This window comes from Myotis lucifugus, unplaced genomic scaffold (assembly GCF_000147115.1).
Source record: "Myotis lucifugus unplaced genomic scaffold, Myoluc2.0 scaffold_56, whole genome shotgun sequence".
NCBI classification, from domain to species: domain Eukaryota; kingdom Metazoa; phylum Chordata; class Mammalia; order Chiroptera; family Vespertilionidae; genus Myotis; species Myotis lucifugus.
In genome coordinates this window covers 199,034-216,712 of record NW_005871104.1, presented here as the reverse complement: position 1 = coordinate 216,712, position 17,679 = coordinate 199,034, and the positions used below count along the sequence as shown (strand labels likewise).

The window sequence follows — 17,679 nt, the reverse complement described above, 5'->3', positions numbered from 1 at the left end:
CAACCTGCTTCCCTATTTATAATGCTTTGGCCCTCTAGCAACTTCAGGGCGAAATTATAGCTAATTTGCCTACAAACGTCAGGTGGTCATAATAATCTGGCCACTCAGTGTATATGATTCTGTTTCTCTGGAGAACCCTGACTGATTCAGCGGTGGAGCCGGGGTGTCAAGCCTTACTCACTTCAGCTGCCCAAGTCCCCAGAGGGCCAGGCCCAGCTCCACAGGAGCCAGTGCTGCCGTGGCCCATCCCCCACAAGCTCTCAGCACAGCGAGACACCCTCAGGGCTGATGTGGAAGGGAGTGGGGAGCAGCTGGCTGAGAGAAGACGAGGAAGAGAACTCGGAGACCTAGGGCAGGTGATGTGTTTATTGCGAGACGCCTTTTTCCGGGGACCCCTCACAAGCCCCCAGCCGCAGAATAAACAGACACAATAACTTGGAATCCAAACCAGTCGCACATAAATAGGAGGTTGGCAAAGGAAAAGGAGAAAAACAAACGAATGTGCAGTTTCCTATGCGAGTGTGACAACGTGGCAGCGCCACACCCACGTCCAGTCTCTTCTCGTCCCGCTTCCACGCGGAGGCTTTGTCCTGCTTGGAACATCACCTTCGGACCGACTCCGCAGCCGCCGTCCCGGCAGCCACCTGACGGGCAAGCGAGTCAACAAAACCGACCTGGGTTCTTCTTAAAAAACAAACAAACAAATGCTTCTGTGGTTCTTTGCACCTCCCAGTTCTGTTGGGTGAACAGTGTTCCCCGATCCCAGTCCAACAAAAACCACACACAACCACGATGAGTACAAGCCACGGGTCGGAATAAACACATATTGCACATGGCCATCAGAGTGGTCCTGAGGGCCCCTCGCAGCAGACACCCCAATACGGGCTTCTGATCCAACCGACCGTTTGCCTGTCACTGGTGGTGTCCTACACGCCCCCACCCCCGCTCCCCAAATCCAGCTGGCGTTAAGCACACATTCCACATTATTACCCTTTGCTATTAGCCACACTCAAGGCCGAGGCTGGGTTAACCTCACGCACTCGAAGCAGGTAGAGGGAGGTGAGGATGCTGGTTCAAACCTTAGTCTACCTTTCAACTTTCACCTCTGGGTGGTTATTGAAGTTCTATAGGAGAACACAGCGTCCAAGGTGCGGACTCTTCTGGAACCGAGAGACGGGAGAGTGGCTCTCCCCAGCCCTACGCTTTTGCAAAGGAAGCTCTGCCACTACCCTCGGGTCAGCCACCAGCCGGGGTAGAAGGAACAGCCCGGGCGTGGGACAGGCAGTGCGGCAATCGGCATTGTTTTTCTCCTAGGGAATGTTCAAGTATCACAAAATCCCTGATACAGTATGTAAACAAGACTTCTTACTGAACAGAAAGCTAGGTCACTTCGGGAAGCAGCAGCACGTGAAATGTCTAAAAGGGCGAATAAGGTTTTAGGTTCGACATTGGAGGCGAGACAGCCGCGAACCGTGCCTCAGAAAGCAGACGCTCGGGCATCTCTCTCACACACACACACACACACACACACACAGGCCCCGGCACGGAGCCAGGGAGACGAAAGCACCCGATCCGACATCTACCGGGGTCCCGAGAACATGTCCGGCTGCCCCTTCTTCTTCAGTGGTGTAGCTGCCATCGGCAAAGAATAAGGGAGTCTCTGATGCTAAACACGGGACCTGCCTGTGGACTGGTGTCTGCATCCAGCTCCCAGACTCCCGGCCTCTTACCGGGGGTTTCTCCATTCTCTGGGCCCTGCTCCAGGGGACGGCCCTGAGCCTCGCCCCTGCACCCCAGGCACGTGTGAAAGGCGTTTTCCAGAGGAATGCTCTTGGGTGAGGTATCTCACGGACCGTTTTGCTCTGGGTCCGTTTTCCTTACGAAGGGCAACGAGGCTCTGCGGGGACGGCCTCCCAGTCGCCTGGCTCCACTGAGCTCCCCTCATCAATGTCTTCTTCCTCTGCCTGGGTCTTCAAGGCCCCCCTGGGCGGCCCAAGAGGGTCCTATCTGTCGAAACAGCCTGTGGGGAACACATGGCTCCCGCTGAAGTAGCTGCCTCTGTAGGCGGTGGTGAGGCAGTGCCTGGGCTCGGCTGCGACGGCCATCTGCATGCTGAGGGACACGGGCAGGGGCACGGGGCACACGTCCAGAGGCTGGAGGGAGGGGTACGGGGAGTGGAGAGACGAACTCGTGCCCCCAGAGAGCAGGGTCCCCGAACAGTGGGCCTGCAGTGAGTCCCGATAGGCTAAGCACAGGTCCTGCACAGGCGTCTGGAACTGCGCCAGGGCCACAGGCGTCGGCTGGCCGAGGGCGGGGTAGGCAGGGGGCTGAAACAGCATTTGGGTGGGGGCTGAGGATGTCCCGGGCACCATGGCCAAGGCCTGGCTCTTGACCGCGACGGCATCCTTGAGGACGTTGTCATAGGCTCTGAAAGGGAAGGGCCTGGGTGAGACTCGGCGGTTAAAGGCAGACACCTGAGCGCCTCTACCTGCCTTGCTGAGTGGGATCTGCGTGCTGTTCCCGCCGGACCTTGCCCAGCCCGTGCTCACTGCCTCCAGCTTTGCCTCAGTGACCGTCCGACTAACCCCAGACCTCAGCATGGATCTACGTCTTATAAAAACCTCTTCTGAGCCCTCAAAACTAGCCTCGCTGTCCTGCAGCCCTGCACTGCCCCACCTCGCAGTTAACATTCCAGGTGATAACTTCTGGGTTACTACCTGCCCCCCACCGTGCCGAGTGTGACCTCCAGCAGGGAGGGACCATCTGCTCTCGCTCCCCCCTGCATACCACGCCTGGCACAGCGCCCGCCGAGAGGGCAGAGCTCCCGGTGCTTAGATGAGCACCGCCTCTGCCTTCAAGGCCCTCCCGGCAGCTCCGTCCCAGCCAGGTCACTCCTGAGCTAGCAGACCCCAAGCAAGTTGCCCATGAGGCCTTAGTTTCTCCATCTGTGAAGGGGAATGTAAGAAAGGAGCCAATAGGGGCTGCAATAGGTCTGAGAAGGGGGCCATCCCAGTGTGACAGCCACGAAGGGGCAGGGCTGGCGGCTAAGAATCCAGAGCACCTGACAGCACTCAGTCCAGACCACGTTCTCTGGCTTCAGCCCTGGCCACTGTGGCTTGATTGGCTGGGTGCTGTCCTGTGCACAAGGTTACCGGTCCCATTCCAATCAGGGCACATGCCCGGGTTGTGGGCTCAATCCCCAATAGGGGGCGTGCCTGAGGCAGCCGATGGATGTTCTGCTCTCGCATTGATGTTTCTCTCTCTGGGTCCCTCTCCCTTCCTCTCGCTCTAAAAATCAATAAAAAATATTTTAAAAAACAAACTAAAAAAATAGAAAATAGAAGGCACAGGTTTTAAAACAAGGCCCGGGGCATGAGAAACGGACATTTCAGAGAAATGAGACAAGGGCAGCTACTGGCAAAGCTTCCCACATGAGGAGACCAAGAAGTGACTCTTTAGGGACCTGGCCCTGGGTTCAGTGGGGCTGTGCACATAGGAGATGCTGCCACCTGTCAGGTGCAAGAGGGGCTGGGTGCAGCCAGGTAGGACCTTTCTGTCCTATCTGTCCTCCTGAGGTCGCTCGCCACTGAGCTCTTCCGCTCTGATGTCAGTTTCATGGTGCTGGATCTACGATGCCTTTAAGAATCTTCTCTGACTCACTGAACGTTTTTCTCCCCAAGATTCCCAGGGATTCTTGCAAGGAAGTGGTGGGCTCTTACGTTAAGCCACTCTGGGCTTAGCTGTGGTCGGCTTTGTGGCCACATCTGAGAAAGCAACTTATAATGAGAGTCCCTGCATTTTGATCATCCACAGGCTGACTGACACACTGGGACTCAGATCAAAGAGCCCAGACATGCACACAACCCCTCTTCTCCCTCACTCCTTGACCTGAAAACTGCAAACCCAAAGCTAACCAAAATAAGAAGGACCAACTCCCCAAACCCCAATTCTATCAGGAGTCACCACGGCCCACATTACGTGAGACACTAGCAGGGAGACCCACCATAAGCCTCAGACTTCAGGAAATCGCCTGAACTGGGCCTCAGGACAGGTGGAACCTCAACATTTCAGAAACCCGGAAGGACTGGAGGGGAACTTACACCAGAAGGATTTCGATGCATGTGCTGAGATGTTCCAGGGAGTAGTTTGAGATCCTCTGCAGGTCTCTGGTCCAGTAGGGAGAGAGTTGAAGGCAAATTCTAGAGGCCCCAACGCAGGCTGCAGCGACCACAGAAGGCTGGAATTTGTAGAAAATATGATCTGAAAGAGAATCAGAGGCAGTCAGCGTCATAAAGCCAAGCCTGGAAGCTGGGTGCCCTGCCTGCCTTGTGCCCCCTAAATCAGTAGACAAATGATTAGGTTCAAGGCTATTCACTGCTGTTAGACTCTCTCTCTCTCTCTCTCTCTCTCTCTCTCTCTCTCTCTCGATGAAAAAGTGGAAACAGCATGAAGTTCTTGAATCTTAAGCACCCTGGCTCTCAGTCTGGGACTTCTGATGTCAGCCTGGGGGCTGCAATGGGTTTGCTGATGGGCTACAAAACATTTGTCCTTACTTTGGCTGTTAGGGGTGAATGACATGTCATTTCAGAAGCTACTTACTTTTTAAAATATATTTTATTGATTTTTTACAGAGAGGAAGGGAGAGGGATAGAGAGCCAGAAACATCGATGAGAGAGAAACATTGATCAGCTGCCTCCTGCACATTCCCCACTGGGGATGTGCCCGAAACCAAGGTACATGCCCTTGACGGCAATCGAACCCGGGACCCTTGAGTCCACAGGCCGACGCTCTATCCACTGAGACAAAATGGCTAGGGCAGAAGCTACATATTAATAACAACAAAGCCTGCATCCCAGTAGGCACTCAATAAAAATCTGTTGAATAAATGAATGTAGGAATGAGTAGCTATCGCAGTTTGATATTCCTCACTCAAATTGGCTTTACTGAAGTATGACTGACAAATAAAAACAGACCATGTGAATAAGGTGTACCATGCGATGCTTTCGTATACGCAGACCCCATGAAATGATCTGAGAAAGCTTGACGTCCCACTAAGATATTTTGTGACTTGGCCTGTACTACTTATGTGCAAAGGCAAACTGTTGAAATCCCTACAATGTTCCCGAATGACACTTGGTTATCGGTGCATTGTCATGCTGCCTTAAGTTGTTTGTGATTTTCAATGATTTCAATACTTGCCTGTTATAGTATGAAATTAGTCAAGGTGGTATTATGGCTACAGGTACAGTCAGTTACAAAGTAAGACTCCCCAGGTTCAAATGTTAGCAATGACCCTCGGTAAGTTACTTCACCTCTTGAGCATCAGTTGAGGAAACTGAATAGCAGAAATGACTTTTATGTGAAATTTCTGGGAGGTCTGAATGAGATAATGTATGCAGCGCACTAAAATAAGGTGCCAGGTACACAGTAAGCACTCAATTAATGCTGGATACCACACCTCCTGATTCTGTTACACATGACAAATTTTGGGTTGTGGTGGGTTACTGGGTGGCTATATCAGTTGTATTTCTGACCCAATATTTCACCTAACACCTAGATTTTAAGACACTAGGAAGAGTGAGATCTGAATACCAGCCCCTAAACAGGGTAACTGAATTGCTAGAGCAGATGTAAACACAGCCCCCTCCCCGACCCATCTGTGTGACGACAGCTCTTCCAGACTGACCTATCTGCACATCTGTCCTATTTAGATCATCTGCAAGTTGCAGGTTACCATAAGAAACATTAATAGGCGACCAGAAGGTTATAGAATACCAGTCGCCTGTAATAGGCTGCTATTTCTCTTTTACACATGACTGATAACATTGGGTGAATCCTTGTTCCTTTCCTGTTTATCCCTCGCAAAGTGGGAGTGATCTTTGGGTGGATGGGCTCCCGTCGGTAAGAACTTCCTGGATGGGACATGCATGCCTCTTGGTGCCATCTGATCCTGGCCCCTGAGTGGTGGGGGAGGGGTCACAGGTCCCGACACGGGGCCCACCTTGCAGGGTGACCTCGAGGAAGTAGTGGGCATACTCCTTGAGGCACTCTTTGGTCTTGCGCGCACAGGTGGTGGGCCAGCTGTGGCAGTGCTGGTCCTTCTGGCTGACGGAGGCCAGGAGGTAGTAGTCCAGGAAGTGGGCGGGTGTGGGCAGGCAGAGGTTCCAGTTGAAGGCGGCCAGCAGCAGCAGCTCCGTGCTCAGGAGCTCCTTCTTGGTGAGACTGAAGTTCTGGCTGCTCAGGATCCTCGTACTGTTTATCTGCTCCAGCTTGGGCACGTGGTCTTCCTTGTCCTCAAATTTACCTGTGGGAGAAGCAGAGGTCACCGGATGACAGTACTGGCCTGCACCCAGGAATTTAGTAAAGATCCACCTTCAAGTGCCTGGACGGTGCTGGCAGAGAGGATAGAGAACCAAAAGGTCCCGCTGCTGAGCGAGTACGAACATAGACACTGGACCTGTCAAACCTGGGCTCAAATCCCCAAGCCACCACTTCCAGCTGTGTGACCAGGCACAGGTATCTCACCCTCTCTGTGCCCCAGTACTCTCATTTGTAAAGTGGAATCTAGACCTCAGAGACAATGACAAAATGCATTCCAAATGTTCAGAACAGCATGTGGAACACAGAAGGACCTCACTAGCAGTCAGAACAGCGAGGGCCTGAGGAATGAGGTGGGCTCTCCTGTCTGGTCATAAATAATTCACCCCAGGACTGCTTAGAGGGTCAGGCCATAGTCACAATGACTCTGCCTATCTGACCCTGTCCTCCCCCCACCCCTCCCCAGATGTGGAAAAGCCCTTCAACAGCTCCCCATTGTTCTTAGGACTGAGTTTAAGCTCCACCCGTGGGTTTTTATTTGGAGTGCTCTCAGAAACAGTGTGTGGGAGGTGAGCCTCGGAAAGACTGGTAGGTGGGAGAAGACAGGAAAGAGAAGAAGCCCCAAAGGGTCCTGCATCAAGCGCACCACCACTGTGGACGCCCAGAGCCGATCCCTACAAGGAATTCTGAGGAACAGTGTGGAACCTGAGCCTTGGTCAAGGGAACGCCCGGCGGGCATCCTCAGACAGAGAAGCAGCCGGTGGCACTTGGGGGTCTGGCCCACCGAGGGTCGAGGTGCTGGGGCCGTGGGTGGGAACTGGCAGCCTCCACTGGGGGAGGCTCTGCAGGTGGGGCTGCGGGGGACCCCCCCCCCCCGCCTTACACCCTCACTCCAGGGAAACTGCTCACACCTGGCTGGGGCCTCTGTCACTGCAATTCTCTGAGGGCACCGTGCTCTCCTTGCCTGCAAGCCTCGTCTACACAGCCCTCTGTCTGAGTTCCCTGCCCCACCCCCTCCTCACTCAGCCAACCTCACCTCGTTCTCCACCTTCAGAGTCACTGCCTCCTGGAAGCCTTCCCTGACCACAGTCCCCACGTTCTGCCCGACCCCCACCCCCCCCATCAGACAGGAAGCCCTGCGTCCCAGCCTCGCTCTGGTCACCTGTGGCCCCCAAGCCCAACCTCACTGGGTGCAGAGCAGCTGCTGAGCGAGTGTCAGAAGAGGCAGCTGTGCTCAAGCACACGTCTGCCACTGAAGGGAGCAGCCAACGTGTCCGCACACCTGTGCACAACCGCCAGCGCTGCCGACCCAGTTCTCACGGAGCTTTCCTGCCGCTCAGGAGAGATAAGGAGGGAACCACCACAGGCTGCCCTGCGGCAGATGCGACAAGTCCTCAGCAAGGCTCAGGCGATGTCACTGAGAAGGCCGTGTGCCCATCTTCTCTGCGAGCCCGACAACACCCACTAAGTGGACGAAGGTGGCATGACACCAACCTCTGGTCTTTGACAGGGAGGAGCTGAGCGAGTGGAAATGCACAACACGGTGAGGAGCGGAGAAGACTGCCGACCGCTTCCCGAGCGGCTTACACCCCATCTCCTTTCGGAGCCCTCTCCATCCACACACACACCTTCCCTCGCCATACGTGTAGGGGCCGCTCAGGCAGGTAAAGGCAAGGTCAAAGCTGCCCGAGGGGGAAGAGCCTCTAGTACAGCTGAAACCCTGGGGTGGGGCCTGGCCTCAGCCCCATGCCCTCCATCCCAAGCACAGGACCCAGCCCGGTGGAACTCAGACCCTCCTCCAGCTGGGAGGGTTGGTCCCCTCACCTACCTTATCATGGGTCCTCCAGAACTCAGTTCATTTTTTAAAAAAATACGTTTTTATTGATTTTCAAAGACAGGAAAGGGAGAGAGAGAGAAAAGCATCAATGATGAGAGAGAATCATCCATCGTCTGCCTTCTCTATGTCCCCCACTGGGGATCAAGCCTGAAACCCGGACAATCGAACTGTGACCTCCTAGTTCATGGATGTTCAACCACTGAGCCACACAGGCTGGGCTCCAGAGCTCAGTTTGGAGGGCACTGGATGTCACCGAGGCATTTCTCATGCTCAGATATTAATTGAGCATTAATATTCCTGGGCAGCAGGTCTAAGCCTCATGAGGACAGGAACCATGTCCCACCCATTCCCTGCTGTGCCCCCAGGTCCCAGCACAGTCCCCGGCACACAGTAGGTACCCAATGAGTATTCACTGAGAGAAGGAATGGTTGTCTCTGGATAGTGAAGTTTTAGGCCATTTGAATAGTCCTCTAATGAGCTCTATCTGTATTCCCTGCCTTTTTTCTTATAATCATGTATCTTTTGTGCAATTTAAAAAGAAATATATATAATTTTTTATAATTTTTATTATTATATATATATATATATATTTTTTTTTTTGCAAAATTGTCAATGGTTTCCTGAATCTTGTACTGAACTATTCACAGGCACTCGACACATAGGAGCTCTTTCTTCCCAGCAGCAGAAGGAGGCGTGGTGAAGGTCAGAGTACCAGCAGAAACATGCCCTGTGCTGGGGGTGGCATTGCTGGCAGCCAGCAATCTATTCCGACTGGCAGATGCGCTCAATCAGATTAGTGTCCTCCCGGCCCCTGGTGCTTTGCAAACCTTTCAGAGCTCTGCTTGTTCCCCAGCCACCAGGCCCAAGAGGATTACCCTGAAATGGAAGGGGCCATGATTACCGAGGAGCCTGACTACACCTGCTGCTTCCTGGGGACCCACCATGCTACAGGCCCGAGCCAGGCAGAGGGGGGTCTGAATCCGCCGTGTGCTGGCTCTGAACCTAACACACTAACCTCCACAGGCCTCCACTTCCCACCCAGGAGCATGCCCAGGTGCAGATGGAGTGGCCATGCGGAGTGGAAAGAGCCTCAGTGCCCAGCACGCAGAGCTGCCCCGAGCCCTTGGCTGGAGTCCTAGGCTGGGCTGGGCACTGTGCTTCATGCTCGACACCCACTGCATCCTCCCAGGTAGGCTCTGTTCAGACCCCCAGAGACTCAGAGACAGGGCTCTGAGAACTCGACTTCACACTTGGGAGAGACCTCACAGCCCCGGCTCTGAACTGCTGGCCAGCCGCCCCCAGCTCAGCGACGATTCCCCAGCACCAAACATTCCACAGCCAGAAAAGAGTTTACGAGTTTCCTGGTGTTGCACGTGCCTGGCAGACATTTCCTCCCCTGCTCCCGTGACTGTGAGTGGGGCCAGTCCTTTGTCCCCAGCGCCGCCACCACCAAGCGCTGCCGCTCAGCGGCCTGCTCCTGACCGACAAGACAAACGGCACCGATGCCTGGAAGTCTTCAGGCAGGCCCCCCGGGGAAGCACGGGGGACAGAAGTCTGTCTTTCCAAGTCAGACAAGAGCCACAGACTCTCTTTAACTCTCTCTGTATTTGGAAAATTTTCAAATCCACAGAAAAGATTTACGAATTGAGATGACCCTTCACCCCGATTCAATAATTGATTGATGTGTGTGTGCGCGCATGGCACAAAAGTGTGTATGTAAATACTGGTTCTGCTCAATCATTTCTGGTGAAGTTGCAGCTGTGACATGCTTCCCTTCCCCTCTCCTCCCATACTTCAGCATCTATCCTGAGGTCATTTTCCTACATAATCATAATGCTATTAGCAATCCTAAGAACATCAACATTAATGCAATAACATTTCCTAATATTCAATCCATATTTGACTTTCTGCAAGGGTCCCAAAAATATCTTTATAACTTTTTTTAAAAAAGATATAGGATCTAATGAGGCTCACATAGGGTCTTGGATGATGGATGATTCTCATCATTGATATTTTTATCTTTCTCTCTCTCTCTGAAATCAATAAAGATATATTTAAACACAGACACACACACACACACACAAACAACTCTTTGGAGTTTTGTAGTTATTAGAGGGCAGAGGGGTGCTTCCTACTCATCCCCAAAGGGGGACAGGAGAGACAGATTTTAAGCAATTTGACTGGGGAAGCCAGGAAACTACTCCAAGGCCAGCCCCCTCTAAAAGGCTGTTTTACTTTGCAAATGTCTTTAGTCCCATTCTCTGTTTTTCATGACACTGACTCTTTGGATGAATCCAGGCCAATTGTCTTGTAAAAAAAAAAAAAAAAAAAAAAGACAAGACCGGAAGACTGGTCTCCTATTGTGGACTGTCTGATTGCGGACGGCGGGCTCGACCCCCAGTAGAGGGCCTGCAGGAGGCAACCAATCATCATTGATGTTTCTATCTCTCACTCTCCCTTCCTTTCTGAAATCAATTTAAAAAAAAAAAAGAGGCAGAGAGTCCACACAGCAGGATGTGAGCTCCAGAGGGCAGGGCAGTTGCAGGCCAGGCTCCACCACAGCCCTGCAGGCAGCTGAGAGCCCAGCAGCCCCAGGGAGGGGAAGCCTCAGAGGACTGGTTTGTATGCCCTACACAGCACACTCTGCTCATTCTGCTAACAACCCCGGGGCTGGCAGTGTTTTCCACATTCATCAGAAGCTCCGAAAGGTGGACCTGCCCCCTCATCCAGCTGGCTGGTAAGGGACAGCGTGAAAATAAGTCTGGCTGTCTGCTCCATGAGGGTGGGGCCACATCTGTCTTCTAGAACATTCCAGATCCCCTTCACCTAGCACAGCCTCTGGCATAAAGTTAATACTTTAAAAAGCTGCGTTGGGGCGGGGGGGGGGGGGGGAGGAGGATTTAAGTGAATGAATAAATGGCTCCAAAAGTTCAGAGTTTTCTAAACCACAAGTAGGACATCTCTAATATTGTCATGAGGATCCCTGAAATCCCAGTATCTCCACAAGGAAATCCCAGGGATGAGGGGGTCAGGCCAGTTGCAGCCCCTCCCCATCTAACCGCCCTGCTCCCCACAAATACTCTTGTCTTCACCTTGCCCTCTGCTCATGCTGTAAAGTCATTCAACCCCAGAACTTGTCCACTAAGGGGCTGCATGATCAACAGGACTTGGTTTCCAATGAGAGAACTGAAGTTGAAGAGTGAGTCTCCACCAGTATACTTTCTATAGTAAAGGATACCCAACGCTGCCCAAACCAGCCTGGCCAGTGTTGCTCAGTGGTTGAGTGCCAACCTATGAAACAGGAAGTTGTGATTCCATTTCTGGTCAGGGCACAATTTCTGGCTCAATCCCCAATAGGAGGGCATGCAGAAGGCAACTGATGGATGATTCTCATCATTGATATTTCTCTCTCTCTCTCCCTCTCCCTTACTCTCTCTGAAATCAATAAAAATATATTAAACACACACACACAAAAAAACAGAACAACTCTTTGGATTTCTGTAGTTATCAGAGGGCAGAGGGGTGCTTCCTACTCATCCCCAAAGGGGGAACTGCTCATACCTTCAGCAGACAAAAGAGTCAGATTTTAAATCAATTTGATGGGGAAGCCAGGAAACTACTCGGAGGCCAGCCCCCTCTAAAAGGCTGTTTCACTTTGCGATGCAGCACAGAGGGGCAGAGCACACTCTGAGGATGACCATCTGGGCTCTAGGAGGCTCGGCCACCTGCCAGCTGTGTGGTCTGGGGCAAGTCTCCACCTCTGGGGCCTGTGCAATGTGAACAACAGAAGCAGACAGAATTGTGGTGAGGATGGCATGAGGGCTCAGCGTGCTGAGGAGGGTGCTCAGTGCTCAGCAACATGGGATCCAGCTCAGCTTTATAAACCTCCGCTCGGTTCAGGACCAACTGAGCCATCACCGTCACAGGCGCAGACAGTTCAGTTTCCAGACAGGATTTGACGTGGGGGAGAGAGAAAGCCAGGGACAGAGTAGGCAAACCCTCCAGCTACGAGAGCATTTTCATGGTGGTCTTCAGGGAAGGGAGGAAGCTGCGAAGACCAAAGGAATGAGGAGCAGGGAGCATGCCCCCACTCTGCCCTGAAACAGGTGCTGCAGGAATGACAGAGATCTCTGGCCACCCTAGGGATCTGAAAGTTATGGAGTGTCCTGGAGAAACAGGCCTCCAATCCCAGGCTCAGCTCCCTGCCCTCCTCAGGAAACAAAGAAAAGGCTCCTTTACTGTGCCTCACTCCTTCCTCTTAAAAGTAGGGCTGTCCTGTTCGAGGCTGCATCTTGGGAATCTGGGACACAGTAGTCCTTGACAGATAATGAATGAATGAATGAATGCACATTTCTGACAGGTTGGATCAATTCCTAAGTACAACTTTGGAAACAGGCCACAGTTGAGGTTGCAGGTCACTTTTTCCTTCAAGGGGAAGCTGTAAAAAAATGCCTCCCGGGTCAGAGGTTGCACTCGGCCAGCTGGGTCACACACACTGGCTTCCCTGCTGGCTTTGAGGGCTTCCCTGTCTCAGGACAGAGCAACTGGTGCGGTGACTTCACATGGTGGCCCCGGCAAATCGCTGACTCCTCTGTGCTCTGCTTTCCACGGGACCCAGATAATTTCACTGACTCCCTAAAAGCAGGGGCCGTGGGCCCTGGCTTGTGTGGCTCGGTTGGTTGGAGTGTCGTCCCATAAATGGAAAGGTTGCAGGTGCAATTCGTCAGGGTGCATACCGGGGTTTTGGGTTTGGTTCCAAGTCGGGGCACGTAAAGAGGGCAGTCAATCCATGTTCTCTCTCACATCAGTGTTTCCCTCTCTCTCTTTCCCTTTCTTTCTCTTCTCCCCTCTCTAAAATCAATAAGCATATCCTCAGGTGAGGAGTAAAATAATAAGTAAATAAAAATAAAAGGAGGGGCTGTGGGGCAGGGGGCACCTGTCATATAAATGGTTTGGAGCATTGGAACCAGGGTCGAGCCAGGGCTCTGTGCGGAGACAGAGTTGCCTCCTGTTAGGAAAGTCACTGCTGTGCAGAATGTTCACGCCCAGCTCCGTGGGGGCTGCTCTGGACCAGACGGGGCCGTGCATCCAGGAAGAGCAGAGAGTGAGTCCTCTGGGCAGTGCCAAAGGCGTGGGCATCACAGGTCCCGGGCCCCTTTTTTCCAACCTCTGCTGGGAGCAGGAAAAGGAAGAGAAGAGGCAATCTTGGCCATTCCCGTTAGAAGGGGAGCCGCATGAGACCCGGTCCTGAGGACTGAAGTTTCCATCCAGGTCAGCTAACATGTGGTTCAGAAAGTGGAGCCAGGGTCCCCCAGCAACCTCTCCACTGCTGGCCGAGTCTTCCCGGTGCAGCCATGTTAGGAAGTGATCTGCTGGCAAAGGCCACTGTTGTACAGTGGCTGAGAACAAAGGCTCAGGGACAGCCCGGCCAATAAAAGGAGGGGGAAAAATCAGTCTTGCAAACAAATAAAGCAATACTTTAAAAAATACAATAAAATATATGGTATATATTTTCTGTCAGGCCAGCGTGGCTCAGTGGTTGAGCATTGACCCATGAACCAGGAGGTCATGGTTTCCATTCCTGGTCAGGGAACATGCCCCGGTTGTGGGCTCAATCCCCAGTGTGGGGTGTGCAGGAGGCAGGCGATCAATGATTCTCTTTCATCATTGTTGTTTCTATCTCTCTCTCCCTCTCCCTCTCCCTTCCTCTCTCTGAAATCAATAAAAACATATTTTAAAAAAAAACCTCAGGGACAGCTTCATGGGTCCCCATGCTAGCCGTGCACCCTGGGGCCAGTTATCTAACTTACAGGGTCTCAGTTTCCTCCTGTCAACTGGGGGAAATAAAACTGCTTACTACATAGAATTGTTTTGGGGATTAAATGAGTAAATCCATGCAAAGAATTCAGACTACTGCCTGGCACATAAACATGCATTAAATATTAGCCATTCCATGATCACTGAGGCCAGAATCTGTCCTCCTCCCTCAAACTCTGATTATATATTAAAAAACGTACTGAGCTTGCAACTAATTTTTCTTTTATTCTTTATATTTTTTTCTATATTCCAATTTTCTACAAGAAATAAATATTACTCTCCCACTATGGAAAAAAGAGTTTAAACTTCTCAGAAGACAAGAAGCAACTGAAGGGACCCTAGAAGCCAGAACTGGCAGAGTAACTGCGAAAGAAGGTTCTGGAACGTGGGTCTGCCCTAGTCCAAGACCATCCTGGCATAAATCTGCTTCACAAGTGCCCACAGGTCAGGAGGTCTCAGACTTTCCTAGAAGAGTTCCAGAAACCCAACTTGTCAGTGACAAAGAAGAAACTTCCTGTCTAGACACTGAAATGCTTATAATTAAAACGACAACTTCGGAGGCAGGGAGAGGCATGCTCCTTGAAGACAGCCTCGAAAATTCAGGCAAACACCACTACCCGAAAAACAACCGCTCCCTTCCCTCCCCTCCCAGGGTGTGACAGGCTGGTGTACTTCCTTCGGGCCTGCGAGGGGTTTTAAACCAGCCGAGGCTGCCTTGCTGGGACTATCACAACCAATGCCGACCGGGCCGTGGGTGCCCAGCGAAGGGTGGGCTATCATGACCTGGGGAGTGACCTCTCCACCGAGGGGAGTCCCCTAGGTGAGGCAAGGATGAGTCATTCACTGGAAAACCCTTTGGGTGGGTCTCCCGGGAACAAAGGACCTAACGAATAAGGACTCCAGGGCCCTCCTCCACATCAGCAAGAGCAGAAGAAGGGGTATAATGCAATCCTGGGCGTGTGTAAACAGGGGAGAAGGTCCTACAAGACACAAGCATTCACTACAGATAGAGTTCAAGGTTAAAGCAAATAAAAAACAAACAAAAACAAACTCCCAGCTCCAGCAGCCACACGGCATGTAGCACGAAGAGCAGATAGGTGCCTGACGTCAACGTCCCGGTCATCTTCCCGCTAACTGGGTGAGCCAGGCTGTTCTAACAGGAAGGACACTTGGGTTTTTCTTAGAAGGGCAATTAGCTTATTCTTGGCACGGACTCAGAGACCTGTGGGCAATGCCTGGACTGAAGGCTGCTTCTTTCAGACAGTGACTTGGTCTGTGATGTGTTCCACTGTCTTCAGGCTCAGTGCAGAGTAGGTACACGTGTGTGAAAAGAATCCTCTTCGATGACAAAGACTGTATACATTCCTTCCATTCACTGCCGTCTCCCCAGCGCTGAACACAGCGTCTGGCATATAGCAGAGGCCGAATAAATGTTCTTGAATGATTTACCTGTGTGGGGTCAGGGGCTCCTGAACACTGCATGTTCAATGAACTCATGCAGGTTAAGATCCCCAACCCCCTACACACAAAAACACACACAACAACCCTGAGAGCCCAGAACCCCAGGCCCTGGACAAACAGGTCTGGGCAGCAGACTTGCTAAGACAAACTGCACAGTTTCTGAGTTTCCAGCCCAGCCAGCTGTCTGACAGGCACACACACAAAATCCTCCCCCCAAAATAACTCCAGGCTTGCCAGTCTGCAGAGACGGAAACAGGAACTGGAAAATCACCACGTCCTCGCCCGCTGCGCTGTCACCCTGCGGCCCAGGGCCCGGATCTGAGCAGCGTGGCCCTCACGTGACGGACCACCTTTTCCAATCTGCCCTGTGCTGGGTGACCGCCACCGAGATGCCAGGGAGGAGAAGGTGCCCCACCGATGTTGCAGCAGCTTTCAGGGGAAACAGTCAACGATTGGCACATTACATGCAGGCATTCAACATAAGCCCTATCCTGACTTTGGAAACGTGAAACCACGGCCTGGAGGAAATGTATTCCTCGAGGGGGGGCACTCTTATGAGAGTTAAATGATCTCCTGCACGGGGACAGCCACATTTCCCTGCAGATTTGGGTTTAATCCTGCAAGCAAATCTCACGCTCTGTCCGAAATATACCCCTGGAAAAGGCTGCCCAATCAAACCACCCTGTTTGCAGGTGCTGCTTATAATTAGTGCCCTGGAGGCACCCCGAGCATCCCCCGCTTGGAGGGCTACTGGGCTTAACCTCCCGGGGGAAGGAAGGCAGCGCCCTCCTTCATCCTTTTTACCAGGAGGGATTAAGACTACTTTCAAGTTTCCAAAATCTCCACTGGGTAGTCCCATCCTGCGCCCCCGCCCAGCTGTCAAAGAAGCTGCTTCTCAGAAGCAAGTTGTCAAATGATCAAAGCCGGGGGACAGAAGGGGCAGGGAGGGGAAAAGGAGGGATGCAGGAGGCGGTGCTGGGGCGGGAAGGTGGGTTACTGGGAGAAAGACAGGCCCAGCACACAACCACCCGGCAGGCAATGGCTTTCATTGGAACCCGCCCTACGAGATGTGGCTAGTAAGTTCTGGTTTCAGGAGCCTTCAAAGCAATTGGTCTGGGAACGGATTCCTGGCCTGGACATCCCAGACCGGATGGGGCAGAAGGACAGAATGGGAATGCACTCCCCAGGGGAGCACAGAAGGAACGCCACCCGTGGACACTGGGGAGGGGCCGGGATGCGGAAGGGACAGCACCCCCCTTCTGATAGTTTGTTGTTTAGGTGGAAGGCATGGCTCCAAATCTCCCACAAATTAAGTCAAATTTAAGAAAAAAAGGGATCTCATCAGTGTCCCTTGGAACCTCTGCAAGGCATTTTAGCGCTAGCTATCAAAATCTTAAATGCACACACCACTTGATCCAAACAATTCCACCTCCGGGAATTTGTCTCACAGACATACTTACTTAAGTGCGCAAAGATACAGGAGAAAGGACAGTTGTCATACTATGTATAGCAGTAAAAAACAATGTCCACCTAGCTGTCCACTGACAGAGGGATCATCAAATGGGCGGCAGTGTTTCTATTACGGAACACTCTGCAGTCAAAAAAAGGAGTAAGGCACCCTAGAAGGTTTAGTTCAGTGGTTAAGGCATTGGCCCATGTGTGGGAAGCAACCAATCCATGTGTCTCTCTCGCGTCGATGTTTCTCTCTTTGTCTCTCCCCCTCCTTTCCACTCTCTCTAAAAATCAATGAAATAATATCCTCGGGTAAGGATTAACAAAATAAAAATAAAGTAAATAAGGTAAATCCACACACACTGATGGGAAAGATATTCTCTAATGTACTATGAAGAAAGCACTGTAGGTATTAACCCAGTTGTGTGATATTTAGTTGGTTCTGATTATTCTCAGTAATTATGCTAAAATCTCTACAACACTGAGCTAGTGAATACTGCACACACTCCTAGGGGGAGATACAGGGTCAAGTTCCTGAGAGCCTCTGATCACAATTATCAATACACTAGAGGCCCAGTGCACAAATTCGTGCACTGGTGGGGTCCGACTGGCCCACCCCAATTGGGGCAGATCAGGGCCGGGCCTGTCGGGGGGAGGAGGAGATGGTGGGAGGTTGGCTGGCCAGCTGGCCCCGATCAGGCCCGATCAGGACCGGGCCGGCTGGGGGGAGGGGCTGCGGGCGATTGGCCAGCGGGCCCCACCCCCGATTGGGGGGGGGGCTGATCAGGGGTGGA

At 52.2% G+C, this 17,679-nt stretch overlaps 1 protein-coding gene across 3 annotated transcripts in view; it reads right to left on the bottom strand.

Moving 5' to 3' along the window:
• Positions 1-344: 344 nt before the first annotated feature.
• The window catches only part of CCNJL (cyclin J like), a 45,139-nt gene continuing 27,804 nt past the window's right edge, over positions 345-17,679 (bottom strand). For all 3 annotated transcript variants that reach the window (XM_014456134.2, XM_006089056.3, XM_014456135.2), the window contains exons 4-6: positions 6,002-6,304; positions 4,101-4,260; positions 345-2,427 (exon numbers count right to left, since the gene is read on the bottom strand). In XM_014456134.2, the coding sequence (XP_014311620.1) occupies positions 2,004-2,427; positions 4,101-4,260; positions 6,002-6,304 (887 nt within the window). In that variant the 3' untranslated portion in view covers positions 345-2,003. The remainder of the gene's footprint in view (positions 2,428-4,100; positions 4,261-6,001; positions 6,305-17,679) is intronic.